Source organism: Canis lupus, chromosome 12 (assembly GCF_048164855.1).
Source record: "Canis lupus baileyi chromosome 12, mCanLup2.hap1, whole genome shotgun sequence".
Lineage (NCBI taxonomy): Eukaryota > Metazoa > Chordata > Mammalia > Carnivora > Canidae > Canis > Canis lupus.
This window is the reverse complement of record NC_132849.1, coordinates 4,724,530-4,745,348: the sequence shown is the minus strand read 5'-3', so window position 1 is coordinate 4,745,348 and position 20,819 is coordinate 4,724,530. Positions and strand designations below refer to the sequence as shown.

The 20,819-nt window shown below is 39.8% G+C and overlaps 1 protein-coding gene across 8 annotated transcripts in view; it reads left to right on the top strand.

Annotated features, from left to right (window-relative positions):
- Positions 1 to 20,819, top strand: part of PIP5K1A (phosphatidylinositol-4-phosphate 5-kinase type 1 alpha) — a 38,847-nt gene that overhangs the window by 2,522 nt on the left and 15,506 nt on the right. For 4 of the 8 annotated variants that reach the window (XM_072769183.1, XM_072769185.1, XM_072769188.1 and 1 more), the window contains exons 2-4: positions 8,238 to 8,276; positions 17,493 to 17,524; positions 19,459 to 19,539. In XM_072769183.1, coding sequence (XP_072625284.1) covers positions 8,238 to 8,276; positions 17,493 to 17,524; positions 19,459 to 19,539 — 152 coding nt within the window. Of the gene's footprint in view, positions 1 to 8,237; positions 8,277 to 17,492; positions 17,525 to 19,458; positions 19,540 to 20,682; positions 20,761 to 20,819 lie in introns of those variants that run through there. The other 4 variants (XM_072769184.1, XM_072769186.1, XM_072769189.1 and 1 more) reach the window with 2 other exon arrangements.

The window sequence follows — 20,819 nt, the reverse complement described above, 5'->3', positions numbered from 1 at the left end:
TTGTGTGTGTGTATCTGCATTTTCACCTAGGTTTGGGCTTAGTAAATTTGAGTAAAATATTTCATTTTAATGATATAATTGAAAAGGATAGAATATTTGATTCTGATGGGGAGAAGAGGGCTATTAAAAATGGTTTATTTTTATTTAATGGGTTTTATTTGTGATTGGAGGTGAGTTTTGCTGTATCCGGATGGTACCAAGCAAATTAGGACATTGACAGGAATGAGTGATAGTTTATGCTTTCCTAAATTGTTAAAGGGAAGAAGGCTGGCCTTGTAGAAATTTAAGGTAAGGAATTGTGTGTGTGTTTGTAACCATTCTAAAACCAGTTTATTGTTCTTAGATGTTTAGCTGAATTCACTTAAATTTTGGTGAAACTTTGAAATCTTTATTTTTTTTTATTTTTTATTTTTTTATTTATGATAGTCACAGAGAGAGAGAGAGAGGCAGAGACAGAGGCAGAGGGAGAAGCAGGCTCCATGCACTGGGAGCCCAATGTGGGATTCGATCCCGGGTCTCCAGGATCGCGCCCTGGGCCAAAGGCAGGCGCCAAACCGCTGCGCCACCCAGGGATCCCGAAACTTTGAAATCTTAAAAGCAAGATTCTTTGGCAATGTTGAAAATAGATTGAAAATAAGAATGTCAGGATTCAGGGACAAATTGATGTTTTAGATAAGCTACTCATAATCTTTGGTGGCTCAAAATCTTTTGGCATTCAAATTAGGAAGGACAGATTATTATTATTATTTCTTAAGATTTTATTTGTTTATTCATGAGAGGCGGGGGCGGGGTGGGGACACAGGCCGAGGGAGAAGCAGGCTCCATGCAGGGAGCTGGACACGGGACTCGATCCAGGGTCTCCAGGATCAGGCCCTGGGCTGAAGGCGGCGCCAAACCGCTGAGCCACCGGGGCTGCCCAGGAAGAACAGATTATTTAGGACAGTTGTTTCTGTCTAGATTATTTTACCATTAAGGCAGAGCTGGTCTTTTATGCTGCTGAAAGTGAAATACAGAGGGTAGATCAAACCATGCACTCTGAGAGATGTTTGACATCTTTTCCCATTGGAGTAATTACCATGTTTGGATTTGGGGGAGGCAGTTATAAATGAATATCAGCTTGCAGACACCATCATCATGTGTTTGTGCTTATACTTTGTTAATAAAAGATGATGCTGTTTGCCATCTAGTCTCAGCTGTTTGGTGTGTAAAGGAAATTTATTCCTTCTTTTGCTTTCTCCCTCATCCTCATTATTTGGACAGTGGCACCACTTAAAAAATAAAATTAGCCCTGAAGAAGTGCTGTTCACAGTATGATGATCTGTCACAGAGAGTCTATTTCGCTATTTGTAATTTGACTAGTTCATCAAGAGCTTGAAACTCAGGGACACCTGGCTGGCTCAGTTGGTAGAGTATGCAGCTCTTGATCCTTGGGGTTGTAAGTTTGAGCCCCACATTGCTGTGCAGAGATTATTTAAAAATAAAATCTTAGAAAAAAAAAGCTTGAAATAAGCTACTAAGTGTCCCTCCCCCCGCCCCCCCCCCCCCCTTTTTTTCTTTTTTTACTACTGTGAAGGGAATAAAGAGTTTCTGTTTTGGAGCCTTGATTTGAAGTTTGAAGGAGTTAGAATGCTGAAGTGTATACTCCTCTGAAATAAGAGCTGGTGTGATAAAATCATGTGTGACTCCCCCAAGGAAAAAGCACTTGAAACATTAGAAGATCATGAACTTGTAGTTCCTTTTTCCTTCAAACCAGAACATTTTTGAAATTGTCACCCTTCACTGTATCATTGTATCATAAGCACAAATGACTTGGAAAAAACTTCACAGCTCTTTTTCCAACTTTATTTTACTTAACTATTGAGGAAAACCTCAGAGGTCACAGGGCTGAAGCATTTTTTTCCTTGGGAACTTTATTGTAGGGCCAGCCTCATAAGTCCCTGATTCTGGTGGCTTTGTTCTTTCTGGAAGAGCTTCACCAGTAAATTATGCTCCAATCTGATAACTCCAAATCGTAGGGATTTTTTTAAAGATTTTATTTATTTATTCATGAGAGACACACACAGAGAGGCAGAGACATAGGCAGGCTCCAAGCAGGGAGCCTGATGCAGGGCTTGACACTGGATCTCCAGGATCACGCCTGAGTGGAAGGCAGACGCTCAACCGCTGAGCCACCCGGGCATCCCCAAATGGTAGGGATTTTGTTGAGGTTTTTCTGTCTGTGTACTTTATATCCAGTGTACAACATTGGTAGGTCAATCCTTTTCCCTTCAATTCTTTCATACTAGTGAAAATAATATAATTTGAGGCACTTTAATGGAGTGAGGAACTGAAATTTGGAAATGTAAAGATAAGACAGAACATCATGTAGTCAGAATATCACCAGTACCATTTTGGTTGACATTTTATATGTTAGGGATAGATGTTTCTGTTTGTTTTCTACATGGAGGTTTTGACACTTCTTTTTTTCTTTTGTTCCCTTGGTAGATTCTGCCAAAAAACTGACATCAAAATGTCATTGTTTTTGGTTAACCTTTTTTTTTTTTTTTTTTTTAATTTTTGAAAAAGATTTATTTGAGAGAGTGTGTGAGAGAGTGTGGTGTGTACACAAGCATGGGGAGGGCCAGAGGGAGAAGAAAAGAATCTCTAGTGGACTCTGTGCTGATTATGGAGCCAAAGGCCAGGCTGGATTCCAGGACCCAAGACCATGACCTGAGCCTAAACCAAGAGCTGGATGCTCAACTGACTGAGCCACCCAGGCACCCCTAATTAACTATTTATTTCTGTCATGGCTGCCCAAGCCTGGTCAAGTATGATTATATAGACTTATTAGGTATTCAGTATCTGATAGTTATTGGTAATGTACTGATAAGTTAGCTTTGGGTATCAAAATAGTATATTTTGCTTGCTAGTTTCTGAGTGCTGTTCTGGATTGATATAAAAGTCTTCTGATTCAGGAGCACCTGGGTGGCTCAGTGGTGAGTATCTTGCCTTTGGCTCAGATTGTGATCCCTGGATCTAGTCTGCATTGGGCTCCCCGGAGGAAGTCTGCTTCTCCCTCTCCCTATGTCTCTGCCTCTGTCTCTCTCATGAATGAATAGATAAAATCTTAAAAAAAAAAAAAAAGTCTTCTGATTCATAACTGCTCAAATAGGTGGCAGCTAGCAGTTATTCCATATTTTAAGATTTTATTTATTTATTTGACAGCGAGCACAAGCAAGGGAAGCGGCAGACAGAGAGGGAGAAGCAGGCTCCCTGCTGAGCAAGGAGCCTAATGTGAGGCTCTGGATCGTGACCTGAGCTGAAGACAAACACTTAACTGACTGAGCCAACCAGTTATTACATATTTATTGGCCTGTTTTTCTTCAGTAATACAGTGGAAAGATAGCTTGTGAAGTGAACAAAAGAGAGAACACCAGGCCAAAGAACTGGAGATAAGGAAGGTGGTTATTTTATCCTTTAAGCTGGATATTTTCTTTCCTAGAATTTTGGGTTGTTCTGACTTGACATAAAGCAAGAGCATTGTTAGTTCTATTTCTGGATGTATTACTCTATCGTGAATTAAAGTATATTTCAGGGGGATCCCTGGGTGGCTCAGCAGTTTAGCGCCTGCCTTTGGCCCAGGGTGCAATCCTGGAGTCCCGGCATGGAGCCTGCTTCTCCCTCTGCCTGTGTCTCTGCCTCTCTCTCTCTCTCTCTCTGTGTGTCTATCATGAATAAATAAATAAAATCTTTAAAAAAAAAAAAGTATATTTCAGGAAGTATGCTACTTTCTGATAGCCTGGTAGAGGGAATCTGTGTTCCAAACCCCAGCCCACCACCATTTGGTCTCAAAGAGAGAGTGTTTGGGTTGATCGTATTTCCTGGAGGAAACCCCCTTCCTAGCCCATTTCCCCTATTGCACTTCACTCCTCCACCCTTTCCTATTAAAAGAGAGCATTGTTTAGTTTCTAAATATGTGTTGATTGGTTTTGTTCGTATCTCCTATAAGCTTCCATCCTTTCTACTGTTTACTATTTGAAGTGAACTTATTTTCTCAGTTCCTCCATTTTTTTTAGACTTTGTCTCCCAGTAATTTTTCTTTCTTCTCCGGTGAAATTCCAGTCTGTTTGTAATGGCTGTAGACAATATGTATTTTTTTAAAGCTTTTATTTATAAGTACTCTGTACCCAACATGGGGCATGAACTTACAACCCCAAGATCAAGAGTCACATGCTCTACCGACAGAGCCAGCCAGGCCCCCCTGTAGACAGTATGTATTAATTGGTAAATATCTGATTCCAGAAAAGGTTCCTTTCTGTTGAGTCAGAGGAAGACTTTGGCAAAAAGAGTTAAGGAGGGCAGGTTCCTTGCAGGGACTTCAGTATATCTTATTTGCCTTGTATACTTAACTGAGCAATATGGAAGTAACCCAGAATAAGCACTATATCAAAGGATCAGTAATGTTAATGGGGAGTGGGGTAGGGATGGTAAGCAAGGAAGTTGTAGGAAGAGAATGGGAAGGGTTTTTTTTTTATTTTTTATTTTATTTTATTTTTTTGGGGGGGATACATAATTAGCTTGAGCAGAGTAGCTTTAGTGTGGACGGTGTAGTTAAGTTAAATTTGATAAACTTCAAATTTTCATTGACAAGAACCTGTGTAAAAGGGATGACAAAAAATGAACATCTCTGATTTTCCTTATAATTGCCTTGAAGTGCATTGTTGGAGCAATTAATGTTCATTATGATATCATTAAAGTTAGACTTTCTCTGCTGAAACATGCACATTCCAATCCAGCAATAGTCATTGCTTTTTCAGGCTAGAAGAGCCAGGTTTGGAAATAAGAGGTGGCAATCTGCCAAGAAATCTCAAATACTTCTTGGCCATGGGTGGCTTATCCAGAGGACTCAGGTCTTTTAAAGACACCCTGCCCTATATTTTCAACCAAGATTTTAGTGTCAAGAGATACGTATTTGAGGCCTGACAACCATGAAATTTGCTTTGTAGAAGCAGAAGCAAAAGTTTATCAGTAGGGGGAAATGATATTTTAATAATCATTAAAATCAATCAGATATTTTAATTAATTTCATTTTCCAAATTTGGTTACTGAAGTTGAGAGCTTGTTACTAATGGCAGAGGTGACGCATTGCAGCCATATGTTATCAAGATGAGTCTTAGTATTTAAAAAAAAAATTAAAAAGTTGAGTCTTAGTAAACTTCTGGCTTATTCCTTGCTATTTAGTTGGCCTTTATCTGAGGTGGCCCCAGGACTGGTAGATGAAACTGCTTTGGAGCTTTTGTTTCTAGGAGCATCTTGGCCTTTCTTTTTTCCTAGGAGATCCTTAGGAAAACTTGACACTTGTTAGGAAACAAAATTTAGTTTTTCTCTGTGGCTTGGTTTTCTTAATTGGCTTGGTTTAGTCTTTATTGAGGGTTTAATAATGGTACTTTTTTGTTTCTAAACAGTTTTTGAGTACTCAGCAGTACTTCTCAGGAGGTGGGCTGATATTTTCAGACAGTTCTGAGTATTTTCGTTTGAAGATCATATGCAGGGATATAGTTAAAATTGCTTTCAGTATTTCAGGGTAACAAGGGCCAGAGAGATTGCAGTAGATACTGGGCTGACTGTGTTTGTGTTGTCCGAGTTTTTGTTTTTGATGTTTGTTTTTTTTTTTCCTTTTAAAACTCCTGGCTCTCAGTCTGATCAACCAAGATAACCCCTAAGAGTTAGCATTTTGCTTCTCAAAAGTCTGCTTATATCACTTTGTGCTATGTGTAGGTATTATTGATATGTTTATGTGGTAGGATTGAGCTGGGTTTCTGGAATTGCTTTTCAGTGACTTGCCCAGGCAGAACTCCAGTTGTCTTTGGAATGCACATCCGGCCAGCCTCTAGCATCCCCAAATTATACGTGTACTTCAAACATTGAAGTCAGTCACACACTGCCTCTTAGTTTCTCATCTGGTGGATGATGTCATTTCAACTCCGACGGAAATGCTTTTGCTCTGAAAGTGCAGGGAGAGACTCTGGTATTGCCATCTATTTTTTAAAAAAGATTTTATTTATTCATGAGAGACAGAGAGAAGCAGAGACATAGGCAAAGGGAGAAGCAGGCTCCATGCAGGGAGCCGGATGTGGGACTCAATACCTGAGCCAAAGGCTGATGCTCAACCACTGAGCCACCCAGGCGTCCCATATTGCCATCTCCGTTTTGTTCCACACTCGGGGGGCGGGGGGGGCCGTGCGGGGAACAGCTCTTATTTCAGAGGTTTTTACAGTTTGGAAATCTCTTTATTTCAGTTATCTGCTCTTTTAAAGCCAACTCATCTCCTCCTCTGAAATTTTCCCTTTTTTACACGTTTCAGAATTATGTTGATGATTTTTCCCTTTCCCTATATTTTCACCTTCCCCTCAATAGTGAATCTTAGCCTCCTGTAGTTCAATAGTAGTAAGCAAATGTATGGAGAGTCACTGTGGTATTTTGCCAACGGACTAGAAACTGACCTCTCCAGTACCTTTTTTTTTTTCCTTTCAGAAACACAATTTAGGGTGGGACCAAAGACCAAAATGGAGTTGACTTCCTTAAGACTAGTACAGAGTTACTCAGAAAAATACTCTGTGACATGGTGTGATGATTCATCATTGTGTTTTAGCAAAAATCAATTGGGTTGTTTCCATTTTGGCACTTGACTGGTCCAGCTGCTTTGAAATTATTTTAGTAACATTAAAGATTTCCCAACTTATTTTCATAATTTAGCAGATCTTTTATATTTTTCAGGGCTTGTTATCCAGGAGATATGCTGAAATTAGGTATCCCCATTTTATAGGAGAATATTGATATTCTGGAGGACATGAAAGATGAACCTCTTAGGGCAGCCCTGGTGGCGCAGCGGTTTAGCGCCGCCTGCAGCCCGGGGTGTGATCCTGGAGACCCGGGATCGAGTCCCGCATCGGGCTTCCTGCGGGGAGCCTACTTCTCCCTCTGCCTGTGTCTCTGCCTCTCTCCTCGTGCTCTCTGAATGAATAAATAAATAAATCTTAAAAAAAAAAAAAAAAAAACACTCTTTAAAAAAAAAAAAGATGAACCTCTTATATGTGCTGATGAAGGTTTGTTTCAAGTTATACAAGCATCTCAAAGTAATATGTGATAAAGAGTGTAGAGGAGTCACGCTTATTTGTAGCTTGAGACTGTCAGCAGCATTCTGGACATTTTCTTTTTACATTTGTCTTCTAGTCTGTTTCTGCAACAGTATAATATGATTGTAATGAGCTTGAGTTAATGGGTGGGAGTGATGTTGGTCTGTATACGTGGGGCTGTTGAGTAGTGGTTTACTGGAAAATGGGAGTATAAGCAAAGAGCACAAAAATAAAATCATCCCTGTATCTCTTTTACTTAATTGTTAAATTATCTATGTAATTTTTTATATAAAATTTATAAAATTTGCATAGATAAGGAAAAATAGATCTTTAAAGTTAAAATATCCACCAAATTCCACCATCCAAGTTAGTTATACCTAAACATTTTGATATATAATCTTTGGGATCTTTTCAAAGTGTATAACTAAGAATGAATTTTAGATAAGTATTTTATACAAATATTGTACTATGTATTTTTTTACCTTTTTCCATATCCTATCCATAAGTGTGCATAAAAATAATGGATTATGTATTCCATTTTATGGCTAGAATTTATGTCACCAATCTCCTTTTGTTCATTATATTTTTTCCAATTATAGTATCCCATAATAGTTTTTATATACAATGCTGCAATAAATATCTTTGTATACATAGCTTTGTCCACTTGATTATTTATTTAGAATAGATTCCCACTTCTGGGTCGAATTGTACATGTATATTTTTAACACTTTTTGCTAGATACTGACAAATTACCCTCCAAGAGTGGAAGACCCTCAAATAAGATGTATACCCATGATTTTTTGAAAGGGTATATGCCTGTATGCAAAGGAGCTTTGTACCTGAAAATTTTTTGCCAATATGAAATCACTCCAGAGATGATTTGGGGTTACAAATTTTGTGACCACTCTTGGAATTTTTCTGCTAGAACTTCTTCTCATTTTTTGGATGTTTACCTAGAACTGCAAAAAATCATCTTTTATTTCACAGTATGGTGCTGGGGATCAGGTTAGGTCCTGTTTATAATTTTAAATTTCAGAGTTTTTCTTTTTTAATATACTTATTCTGCTGTAAACAAGTAGAACCCTAGAAGTAAGTGATAACTTTCTGTTTTTCCTCATTTAGGTTTCAACTTTCTGTGCTGTGGGGTCAACCGTAAGAGAGGTAGATCTGATGTGTATCTGTGCTGAAGAAGCATGAGCTCTTTGCAGTAACTAGCAGCCAACTCCTCTTCCCCATAACAATTGCAGACTTTTTGTAGTGGTAGTACATGGCCTTTTTCTGAAAAGGCTGTGGATATCTTGCAATTTGATGTTAGTTCCCATTTCTCTCTCCCCTCCCCCAAAAAGATGCTGTTGTAATACAGAAGTTTCTTTTCTCACAGTTCTACAGTGTAATATGAATTAATTAATTACCTTTTGTCTCCCTCAAATTCTTCCTCTAACTTTATTTTCTTTTGTTTCAATGAGTCTCCTCTCTTCTTTTCCCTTTCTATTGCATATCTCATTTCCCCCTGACCTTTCTCATTCTATAGATAGGTTTCATAATTCACAATGATGATAATTGCTAGGATTTGTAGAGCATTTATTATATGTTAAGTGCTATACATGATCTATTTAATTCTCTTAACCCCATGAGGAACATTTTATTTCTCCCATTTTATAGATGGGGTAACCAAGGCCTAGAGAGTTTTAACTAACTTGTCCAGAGTTGCCTAGTTAGTAAGTGGTGTATGTAGTACTCAAACCTTAGGTGTTCTAATTTTAGAATCCCCATATCTGCCTCCTATGCTATTATTGCTCCCCTGACTAATCTGATAGTCTGTGTGTGAACTAATTTGATTTTAAACCAGATTAACTAATTCTTATTGAATTCTTATTGAATGGGCGCTGACTGAACCAGGACTCCTTGGTGAAGGAAAGAAGACAACTCTCCCTTCTGACTTTGGCTCTCTAATAAAAATTCTGATCTCTTCTGTGCCTAATATGTTGAGTTAGTAATTTCTTTTTTTTTTTTAAGATTTTATTTATTTATTCATGAAAGACACAGAGAGAGAGGCAGAGGGAGAAGCAGGTTCCGTGGAGGGAGCCCGATGTGGGACTCGATCCCGGGACTCCAGGATCACGCCCTGGTCCGAAGGCAGGCACTAAACTGCTGAGCCATCCAGGGATTCCCCTGAGTTAGTAATTCTTTCATTCTTTCAGCAAGCATCTTAGAAATTAACAGGCCAAGGATTGGCAACTGGTTCTACAGTCAATTTCATGATCCCTAAAACAAACAAAAAGTTTGTCAGATGCTCACTTTTTGTCCTTGCAAATTCAATAATCATAAAAGCCTTATGCTTTCAATCAGAGCCAGTTATGATTTCACACCAAAAAAAAAAAAAAAAAAAAAACCAAGCCTAATCTGATATGAATGGGGCTCTTTTTTTTTTCTGTTAAAGTTGATTTTTTATTACAAAGAAAAAGTACTTTCTACTACTAGTGAGGATATTAACATCTGTAAAACTATGAAACTGTTCTTTCAAGAATCAGACTTGAAAGTAGTTTGCTGTTGCTCTAGAATACAGGCATTATTTGGTTCAGAACAAGGATAACCTCACTAAAAGAAGTGAAAGGTGTTTTCCTACTATTTTTGCCAGTAACATTGATGACTATTGCCAGAGAAACAGAGTTGTCATAATTGTTAACACTGATGGGGGTGTGCATGGGTGGTGCAGTTGGTTAAGCATTTGGCTCAGAGCGTGATCTTAGGGTCATGAGATTGAGTCACATAGAGTGCTGTGTTGGTTTCCCTGCTCAGCTCGGAGTCTGCTTGAATTCTTTCCCTCTGGCTCCTTCCCTCCATGCTTGCTCATACTCTCTCTAAAATAAGTAAATAAATCTTAAAAAAAAAAAAAAAAAAAAGATTGAGAGGAACTGAAAGAGGAGGGACTACTACTCTTAATCCTCTGTCAATGAAAATGAAAATAGATTTCCTTGTCTCAAGGGAATGGGGTACCTCAGGGGAAGAACATATACATTCATATTGTCTATTAGCAATTCTGAGATTTAGTTAGTTTTTTAGAGCCTTCTAGTTACCCTGGTACTTTCTTTGTCAATCAAGACTCCAGGTGGGGGATCCCTGGGTGGCACAGCGGTTTAGCACCTGCCTTTGGCCCAGGGTGCGATCCTGGAGACCTGGGATCGAATCCCACGTCGGGCTCCCGGTGCATGGAGCCTGCTTCTCCATCTGCCTATGTCTCTGCCTCTCTCTCTGTCTCTCTCTGTGACTATCATAAAAAAAAAAAAAAAGACTCCAGGTGGCCAGGGAATTGAAAAAGATGGTTTAGAAGAAAGTTGAATTGGGGATTAGGAATGTGAATTCCCATTCTGGCTCTGTCATCTTTGTGATTTTGAGTACATCCTTTATGTTTGTGTTTTTGCTTATCAAAAGAGGATTGCACTAAAAATCTCAAAGACCCTTTTGGAATGACTTTTTTCATAATGTAAATGGTTACTGATTTGTTAGCTTGACAATGGGCAAGTAGCTTCGTTTATGACTGAAGGAGCTGAGGTGTTCAACTTTTGTTTAAAAATCAGCTTTCAGGGGATCCCTGGGTGGCTCAGCGGTTTGGCGCCTGCCTTCGGCCCAGGGCGTGATCCTGGAGACCCAGGATCGAGTCCCACGTTGGGCTCCTTGCGTGGAGCCTGCTTCTCCCTCTGCTTGTGTCTCTGCCTGTGTGTGTGTGTGTGTGTGTGTGTGTGTGTGTGTGTCTCATGAATAAATAAATAAAATCTTTAAAAAATAAAATAAAAATCAGCTTTCATGGGTGGCTCAGTCCAGTGTCTGACTCTTGATTTCAGCTCAGGTCATGATCTCGGGGTCCTGGGATTGAGCCCTGCATTGGGCTTCCCACTTAGCAGAGTCTTCTTGTCCCTCTCTGCCCATTCCCCTCTGCTCATGCGCTCTCTTTTTCAAATAAATCTTTAAAGACAAATTACCACAGTGAGTATACCCTTGCTTCTCTAGGGTTTGGTTTGTTGTTGCTGCTGCTTCTCCCGCTGCTGCAGCTGCTACTTTTGCTTCTGTAGGTCTTTTACGTTTTCTTTCTGCGGAGGAACTAGGTTTCAAAATTGACATGGTTGGTTCTATCTCATCAGTTGACCCACTCAAAAATAAGTTACTTGAACCATTATTTTTTTCTGAAGCAGTCTGTCCGTAATGGTTTCATATTCTTGCTTTCAGTACTGCAGCATTAGCTAGTTGCTTTTTTTTTTTTTTTTTTAAGGAGTTTATTTATTCATGAGAGACACAGAGAGAGAGAGAGGCAGAGACACAGGCAGAGGGAGAAGCAGGCTCCATCCCGGGACTCCAGGATCACGACCCGAGCCGAAGGCGGCCCCAAACCGCTTAGCCACCCAGGCTGCCCTAGCTAGTTATTTAGAATGTTTCTTGGTCCAAGACCTGTTAGTGAGGAGTCTCCGCTTCATGCAGTATAAACACAGTGTCACTGTTAGAACTTCATCTTGATGGTTTTACCAGAGAAAACCTCTCAGAAAGAAGCCCACTCAGATGAAGAAGCTTGATTATCCAGACATGTTTTCTTTTCTTTTGTGGTATTTTTTAACTAAACCTTTAATTATAAAAATTTTCAGACTTACACAAAGTAGAAAGAACAGTTTAAAGAACCTCCATGTGCCTGTCATCTAGCTTCAGCAACATTTTGCCAAGCTTGTTGTAACTGTTCATCTCCATTTCCCACTTCCACCCCCTGGAATATTTCAGAGCAAACCTAATCTTCATCTGATTTCAGCATAAATACTTCAGAATGATACCTCTAGGGATGCCTGGGTGGCTCAGCAGTTAAGCATCTGTGTTCAGCTCAGGTGGTGATCCCGGAGTTCTGGGATTGAGTCCCACATCGGGCTCCCTTCGTGGACCCTGCTTCTCCCTCCTCCTGTGTCTCTGCCTTTCTCTGTGTCTTTCATGAATAAATAAATAAAATCTTTTAAAAAGAATGATACTTCTACAGATAAGGACTGTATTGGGGGGGAAGGGAGGGAGGGACTTGTGATATAATCACAGTAGTGTTGTCACATGTACAAAATTAATAGTGGTTATTTAATTTCTCCTCTTAAGGCTCCTGTCTCAGAAATCTTTTAAACTAGTTTACTATTTTTCTTTTAAAGTATCTTTTAAAAAATATTTTAATTGTATTTATTCATGAGAGACACACAGAGGCAGAGACACAGGCAGAGGGAGGAGCAGGCTCCCCACAGGAAACTGATGAGGGACTCAATCCCAGGACCCCGGGATCAACACCTGAGCTAAAGGCAGACACTCAACCACTGAGTCACCCAGGTGCCCCTAGTTTACAGTTTTTCTGATCAGTATCTAAACAAGTTTTATACATTATATTTGATGGATGTGTCTCTTAAGTACTTAATTTAAATGGTTCCCATACCCTATAGTAATCAAGAGTCAAATGAGCTACATTTCTAAGGTTTGAAAGTGCTCTACAAATAAAAATTTTGTCATGGAGAGAAAAACCCTTTTTAAAAAGGTATCCGTTCAGTTTAGTCTTGTAGCCAGTATTAAGGAGAGGTAGGAGAATGTGGAGATGCCCAAGTGATGTTGAAAACAAAAATTTGTGAGCTCCTCCAGGTCAGGAACATAAAACTCTGTCCATAGTGCCTATGCTTGGTTTCTGACATGTAACAGATGATCAATAAATAGTTGAGAGGTGTTAAAATTGAGCCATTGATGAGAAGCCAAACTGTCAGCCTCCACACCCACTTTTTTTTTTCCTTCCATTTATTCATGAGAGAGAGAGGCAGAGACACAGAGGGAGAAGCAGGCTCCATGCAGGGAGCCTGACATGGGACTCAATCCCGGGACTCCAGGATTATGCCCTGGGCTGAAGGCAGACGCTAAACTGCAGAGTCACCCAGGGATCCCCCTCCACACCCACTTCTGCCTTGGGTAATATGCTCTCCTCTTTTGTAGCACATGCTACATTTCATGGTATGGACTGATCATGTAGACATTTTAATAATAATCTTCGGAGTTTTGGCTTAAATGGGAGAGGCAGGTTCCCGATATCTTAGGAGAAGTTTTTCCCTTAGTAAGTTGTAACGAACTCTGCCCTATATTCCGGTTCCCCACCCAGAAAGAGAATGATATATATGGATCATGGATATGGATTATAAGATAATATATCCTTATCAGACAATATTTTTCACAAAGATGCTAGAAAACAAACTTTCTGCGAAACGATATTCTGGTCTTTTTTTTTTTTTTTTTTTTAAGATTATTTGAGGCGCAGGGAAGGAGCTGGGTCGGGGAGGGACAGACAGGTAGAAACCTCTCCACTGAGCAGAGAGCAGAGAGCTGGGGATCATGACCTGAGCCCAAGGCACCAAGCCACCCAGGTGCCCCCACAGTATTCTGATCTTTTTCATAGAGATGAATCTCATTTCCCTTAAACATTGGCTGGCTGGTATTACCACGCACAGTGTTGCCATATTGAGTTGTCCACTTTTCTCTTTTTTTTTCTCCCCACTTCTTTTCTGCCCTCTGCTCCTTCTTCTGCTCCTTCTGTACTTATACAAGAGAAATCTTGATAATAAGGTGAACGAACAGGTACAATGCTGTTGACTCTGCAGTCTCTGGGATTCCTCCAGTAACAGTTTCTCATTGGCAGGCTTGGACCAAGTGGTCAAACCTTAGTATCTGGTTCCTTAAAATGTTACTCTGTTCTTCATTGGGTTTCTGGACCAACCTAAGTGTTACAGCAACATTGGTAAACTCTAGGTATTTTTCTCTTCCCTTCCCTTCTTCTTTGGTAGGTTAGAGCTCTGATTTGTGCCCCAGGGGCAACACTTCAGGCGAGGAAGAGAGGAATGAGACAGGTCTTTGTTTTCCTCCTGTGTTGCTTGGTCTGATTATCATTGTCATTATATATTTTTAAAGATTTTATTTATTTAGAGATGGAGCATTAGTTCACATGAGCAGAGGTGGGGAGAGGGAGGGAGAATCCCAGACAGACTCTGGAATGCTTAGCGGGGAGCCCATGCAGGGCTTGAGATCATGATCAGAGCTGACCTCTAGAGTCTGAGGCTTAACAGACTGAGCCACCCAAGTGCCCCTTATTATTATTTAAATTCCATTATCATTTTAACTGCTTCAGCCATTGTGTCCTTGGGATTAAGCCCAGTTTTGCATTTCCTGATAGCTAAGCAGTTGGCACCAAAATTCCAAGTGAAGTCCTCCTACCCTAGTTCTGGGTACATTGTAAGAGTGTAGCAGCACTAGAGCTACATGTTTGTTGGATAAAACTAGGAAAGGTTAGTAAAGTAGAACTTTTCAGAGTAAGAAAGCTCTGTGCTTAACTTTATGCCTTGAAATCATTACCTTTTTCCCCCTCCATTGTTTAACTTTGTCTAGTGACTACTTACATACAGAGGAGGTTATTTTCTAGGTAAGACTGTTGTTAGACTAGGACTGGATGTTGGCTCTTCTTGGTTCTGCCAGATCCCTTCCAAACCTTTTCCTCTGGGGTAAAAAAGGAAGGGATAGGCCAGACACTGACCAAAGAGTCCAGAATCAGTATTTGTCTATTCAACTGAAAGCATACTTGGACGCCTGGGTGGCTCAGCGGCCCAGCGGTTGAGCGGCTGCCTTTAACTCAGGGCGTGATCCCGGAGTCCCAGGATGGAGCCCCACACTGGGCTCTCTGCGAGGAGCCTGCTTCTCCCTCTGCCTATGTCTCTGCCTCTCTCTGTGTCTGTCATGAATAAATAAATAAAATCTTAAAAAAAAAAAATACTGATTTTCTCATTGAGAATCACAGATTCTGTACTTGCATGTGTACACTTGCAGGAGGGTGTAGGGGGGGATGGGGCAGCGGCTGAGGGGTTTGGGAAGAGCCAAATAATTTGAGATGGTAACTAAAATTCCATGAAGGTCTGGATAATTGAATATTAAAACCTTGCTGTGAGCCCAACTTTGCTCTTTTTTTTTTTTTAAGATTTTATTTATTCATGAGAGATACACAGAGAGTCAGAGACACAGGGAGAGGGAGAAGCAGGCTCCCTACAGGGACCCTGATTCAATACTCACTCCCCGGACCCCGGCATCATGCCCTGAGCTGAAGGAAGACGTTCAGCCACTGAGCCATCCAGGTGTTCCTGCTCTTACTTTAGAAATCACATAGAAAGAACATATTTGTATAGCATGTTATGGTCCATTTGATGTACCTTATCTAATCTTTACATAAGAGGTTTTTTGTTTTGTTTTTTTTTAATGATGTCGGTTCCTTATATGAGCCCATGTGGGGCTTGAACTGACAACCCTCAAGACCTGAGCTAAGATTATGAGTCAGATGCTCAACTGACTGAGCCATCCAGGTGCCCCTACATAAGCCTTTTACTGTAGCTTCATTTTTATTTAAGCATAGAGAACAATATGCCTGGTCTAACAGAGTTTTGAACCCAGGTCTTCTGATTTTTATTTATGTATTTGAGAGAGAGAGAGATAGCAACAAAGATAGCAAGAGACAGAGCACAAATGGGGAAGAGAGGGAGAAGCAGGCTCCCCGTTAAGTGGGGAGTCCTTCACAGGGCTTGAACCTAGGATCCTGGGATCCTAGGTCCCTGAGTCGAAGGCAGGCACTTAACTGAAGGCAGGCACTTAACCGACTGAACCACCCAGGTGCCCCCGGTCTTCTGATTTTTAAATAGCTCAGCATGTTGACTCTTGACTAAAAGATTGTAAGATATAAAAGGTTAGGCTTTTTTGTTGTTGATGGATACCTTAAATTTTACAGTAAGTCAATAGCTGTTTTAATAATAAATCTGGGTTGTTCTGGCTTCTTGGCTTGGGGTTCCAGTACTAATTTATGTAGTTTTTTACCCAGCTGAAGGTGATCTGATTGAAGATGAAGCATCTATAAAGGGTGTAGATTATTGGGCTTTTCTGGTTTTCCAATTTTCTGGGTCATTTTGTGCAGTAAGTATATCCTTCTAACCGCTAGGTGACATTTCCATTGCCTCCTGTCTTGGGAAGAGGAATGAAAACCATCTGTTCCCCATTTTTTGCCACCTTGACTCACTATGGGCAAGGAAACTTTGCTGCTCTGCTTATTGGTAACAAATATTTGATCTGTGGCCACTGTACAACTAAGGGCTATTATCACAACTTTCCCTCTGAGCCCATTTATATTCTGAAAGTCTCTTTGTCTTAATCATAGTTAGAGCTTCACCTTATTACCCTTAATCCCATGTGTTGCTGTTGCTGCCTCACCACCAATCCTTAGACGTACACTGGAACTGGGATCTTTCTACTTGGATATTAACATATTGTTGAAGATCCATCCTGGACTCCCTTTTTTAAATTTTCTTTAATATGGCTAATCTTTATTCCCTTTGAATTTGTTAAAATTAGATTGAAGGGATGTATGTATCAGTAGTCTTTGAAGATAAAGGTCAGTATTTTCCAGTATGAAGGGGGATGGATGGTCTGTCTCTCTGAGTGGTCATATGTCTCCAGTGTGATCATGGATGAAGGTTATGGGGATGGCAAACCCTTGAGAATTAATTTAACCTTTCAGAGTAGATTTTCTACTGATAGATTCTTTAGTCATTTTGTAAACATATTCTCAAAATCTTTCCTAAATTTAAATGGATAAAAGTCATAATGCTTATGAGATTGAACCACACACTTATCTTACACATTTCCACTGATTAAATATATTTGGTAAGTAAAACTCACTTTAGTAAATAAGTAAACACCAACAAATTCCTGTTGAGTTTACAACAGAAACCAAGATGAGGTAGGGATGCAGAATCTTCATTATTTCAACATTGCATTTTCTCATCCTTAGCTGTCTTGTCCCCATAGATCAACTCTATACCTTTCTTCTGAAATAATTAATAGAAGAATAAAGCACCATAGGTATGCTCTAAGAGTTCTTACCCTTTTAGGCTGTACAGGAAAAATTATTAATCAAGCTCTAGACTCTCCCAATGAGTCCGAGGTATCACCTATGCCCTTTCTCTTTCAGCCATGGTATCAAATGAGACCCTCTTGACTTTGATGGTTAAATGTATTGAGAACAGATAGATTTCTCAGAAAAAAAATGTGGAAACTTCAGTAAGAATAGGGACTAGAACAAGAATGGAATATGCATAAGGGTACTGTGAGTATGGAGGAAGAAGAGGAAAGGATATTTAAAATCCCTATCCAGAAGGATTTAGTTATCACAGAGCAAGAGGCAGGAGGAGCTCACTGTCAGATTTAGTTGGACTCAAACTCCAATTGTTTCAGTGTGCTTGATAGAAATTGTGGGTGCTAGTGTACATATGCACACTTCTGATCATGTTTTGTTTATTTTAACAGCATCAGGAATCAAGAGATCCGTGGGGTCTGAGGTGAGTTTGATAATGATGCCATGTTTCTAAAACTTTAATTCTGTAATAGAAGGATACCTGTTTATGACATCTTTGTTTTCCCCTTACTTGGATCTTGGAGGCTACATGGGATTCTTATATCTGGTAAACTAGAAATTATACAAGTACTTTTGTTATAGTTTATTATAGATATTAATAATAGCCCATGTTGATTGATCTTTTTTTAAAAAATGTATCAAATGCAGTGTACTGAAGATTTTTTTTTTTTGTACTGAAGATTAAATACCTAAGTGCCCTTTATTCTTATTTAATTCTGTAAATGTTCCTGTGAGCTAAGTACCATTGCTATCCATGTTTTACAGATTAGAAGAATGAGAATTAGAGGTTCTGTAACTTGCCCAAGGTCACAGAATTAATAAGGCTAGGATTAAAGCCCACTCTGGTTTTGCTGTTACTACCTCCTGGTTGCATAGCTTCAGTGAATTTGAAGAACTTCTTTTAACTATACAGATGCTGTTAATTTCCTGAATTTTTCTTTTCTGTCCGGAATGTCTTCCCTTTGCTTAACTTTCTTCCTATGCAGTATTTCCCAAACCTCTTCTTATTTCTTGCCTCTCTCCTGGGTTTTGTGACGGGGCTTCAGAATGCAGCCCCCTCCCCTGGGATTTTAGGTTTTTCTCTTAGAACCTCTTCCAAGATCTTTGGGATTAAATACTGTGGGTTTTCAGACACTAAGGACCTTAGCAAGAAGAGTAGAACTTGAATATCAGGCCCTAAGACAGGACACCCTATTTACACTGGCTTTTTTGCCTCTGGCTAATTAACTTAATGAGACCTGACATCATGAAGAATACCTTTGTGTCTTTTGTACTCCATCTTGATGCGAGAAATAGCCTTCTAAGCTCTGCTCTACTGGTATTACTCCTTCCTTATTTCAGGAACTGTCCTGTGGGTGGAAAACAAAGCTGTATCACGTTCATGGGAATCTCTTCAAGGCACCGAGGGCTTCTGTCTCAGAGGAGTCATTGCCTCAGCATTTTATTTTTTATTTTTAAAATATTTAATTTATTTATTAATGAGAGACAGAGAGAGAGAGAGAGACCGACCTAGGCAAAGAAAGGGAGAAGCAGGCTCCCTGCAAGGAGCCTGATGCAGGACTTGATCCCGGACCCTGGGATCCCGCCCTGAGCCCAAGGCAGATGCTCAACCGCTGAGCCACTCAGGTGTCCCTGCCTCGGCTTTTTAGTTTCTGGGCTTACAGTACTTGTATTTGCAAGCAGCTAGATCATTTTTACTGGTGAATTCACTTTGAGCAAGTAATGTTCAGGTCAGGTTGAAGGTTAGAAGGGTAGAAATTTCTGAAAGAAAGCTGTTGAAAAAAGAAGAGGTCTGTGGAACCACTTTAACCTGTCTTGCTTTTGTAAACTGAGGCTTGTTCTTTTTCCTGGAACAGCTGTTTCATAGTTCTCTTGTTTCTGCTTTTCCTTGAGACTTATTTTTTATGTCCTCTTTTTAAGGCTCAAAGATGAAATATGTATCCCTTGGAACTTTCTGTGTTCTTTTAGCCAGTTAATTCATTGGGAAGCAACACTATAGCTGTGAGGGTCTTATGAAGATTTTATTTTATTTTATTTTTTAATTTTTATTTATTTATGATAGTCACAGAGAGAGAAAGAGAGAGAGGCAGAGACATAGGCAGAGGGAGAAGCAGGCTCCATGCACCGGAAGCCCGATGTGGGATTCGATCCCGGGTCTCCAGGATCGCGCCCTGGGCCAAAGGCAGGCGCCAAACCGCTGCGCCACCCAGGGATCCCTTATGAAGATTTTATAAAATGTTCTTAATCTAGAACAAGTAGGTTGAGTGTTTCACCTTGTTTTAATGTACAATCACAGTAGCTGTATGGTGGGTGTGTTACATGGGGATCATGTGCTAATACTGACTCTTCTTTTCCCAGGTGCCTTATGCCTCTGGCATGCCCATCAAGAAAATAGGCCACCGAGGTGTTGATTCCTCAGGAGAGACAACATATAAAAAGGTGTGTCTGGATGGAACCCTTTGATCTGACTCCAGGAAGGGATAAGTCTATCTCCGTTGGTATTATTCTCCACATTCTGTCTCATTTCTTGATATTCTAAGCCTTTATACAAAAGCATTCAAACAATTTGGACTTTAAAGTGAATTTCAGTTCTGGACCACTTTGGGAGGTGCTCAGGCTTCCCAAGGGGCAGTGTTCACTTTTCCATTGAGTATTTATATCTTGTTTGATATGGCGTATGAAGATTTCTTGAAGTCCTAAATTCTGGCACGCATAAATTTTTCATGTTTGTGTCTTCTGCATTTATGGCCTTGTCTAAGTAATAGAGGTGGACTTGTATCTGTCAGGGGCCTAATCCTCTCTGGGAATGGGCTTAAGGCTCTTGTTAATTCAACAGATGTTTATTGAGCTCTGTTTATGTGCTTGAACATTGAGACAAAGGATGAATTTCTAGGCTAATAGAGAGGTGCACACTTAAAAATCTAGATAGATATAGATACATTTTTTTTTTTTTTTTTTGTAATATCTACTGGGGCACCCTAGCTGCCTCAGTCGGTAGAGCGTGTGACTCTTGATCTCAAGGTCGTGAATTTGAGCCCCACATTGGGCATGGGGCCTACTTAAAATGAAAAAATAAAATAATCTCTGTACTCAACATGGAGCTCAAACTTGTGACCCTGAGATTAAGAGTCATATCCTCTACTAACTGACCCAGCCAGGCACCCCTCTAGTCATCTTTTTAGTGCTTAATGAGGACTGAGTAGAAATACAAGTAATTTAATACTTGGTGAGAGTTAGAGATGAGGGAAATCATTTAGAACAAAACTGTCCAGTAGAACTTTCTACACTGATTGAAATGTGCTATAATATGTGTTATCCAGTAGTGGCCACTAATCATACTTGAATGTGGCTGGTAAGACTGAGAAGGCAAATTTTCTATTTATTTTTATTTTAATTAACTTAAATAGCCATATGTGGCCAGTGGCTAGTGTTGTAGACAGTACAGATCTAGATGGTGTGGTATTTCCCATGGCATTGTAAGAGTGAGGCTCTTGAATTTGTGTTTTGACCACAGTATGATTTTAAATCTAAATATTTCTCTGAGAAATAATTTGAGTCTTTCAGGCTTTCTTCTTCAATTAGGAACTCTTTTTGCCACTCTTGTCGTCCTTGGGACACCAGTCAGGACCTGCTTTAAAGAACTGAAACTTCTGTAGCCAGGTAGTTATCAGAATACCAGTTAATTTTAGTTACATTCTCTATTACATGAATAAAATGTT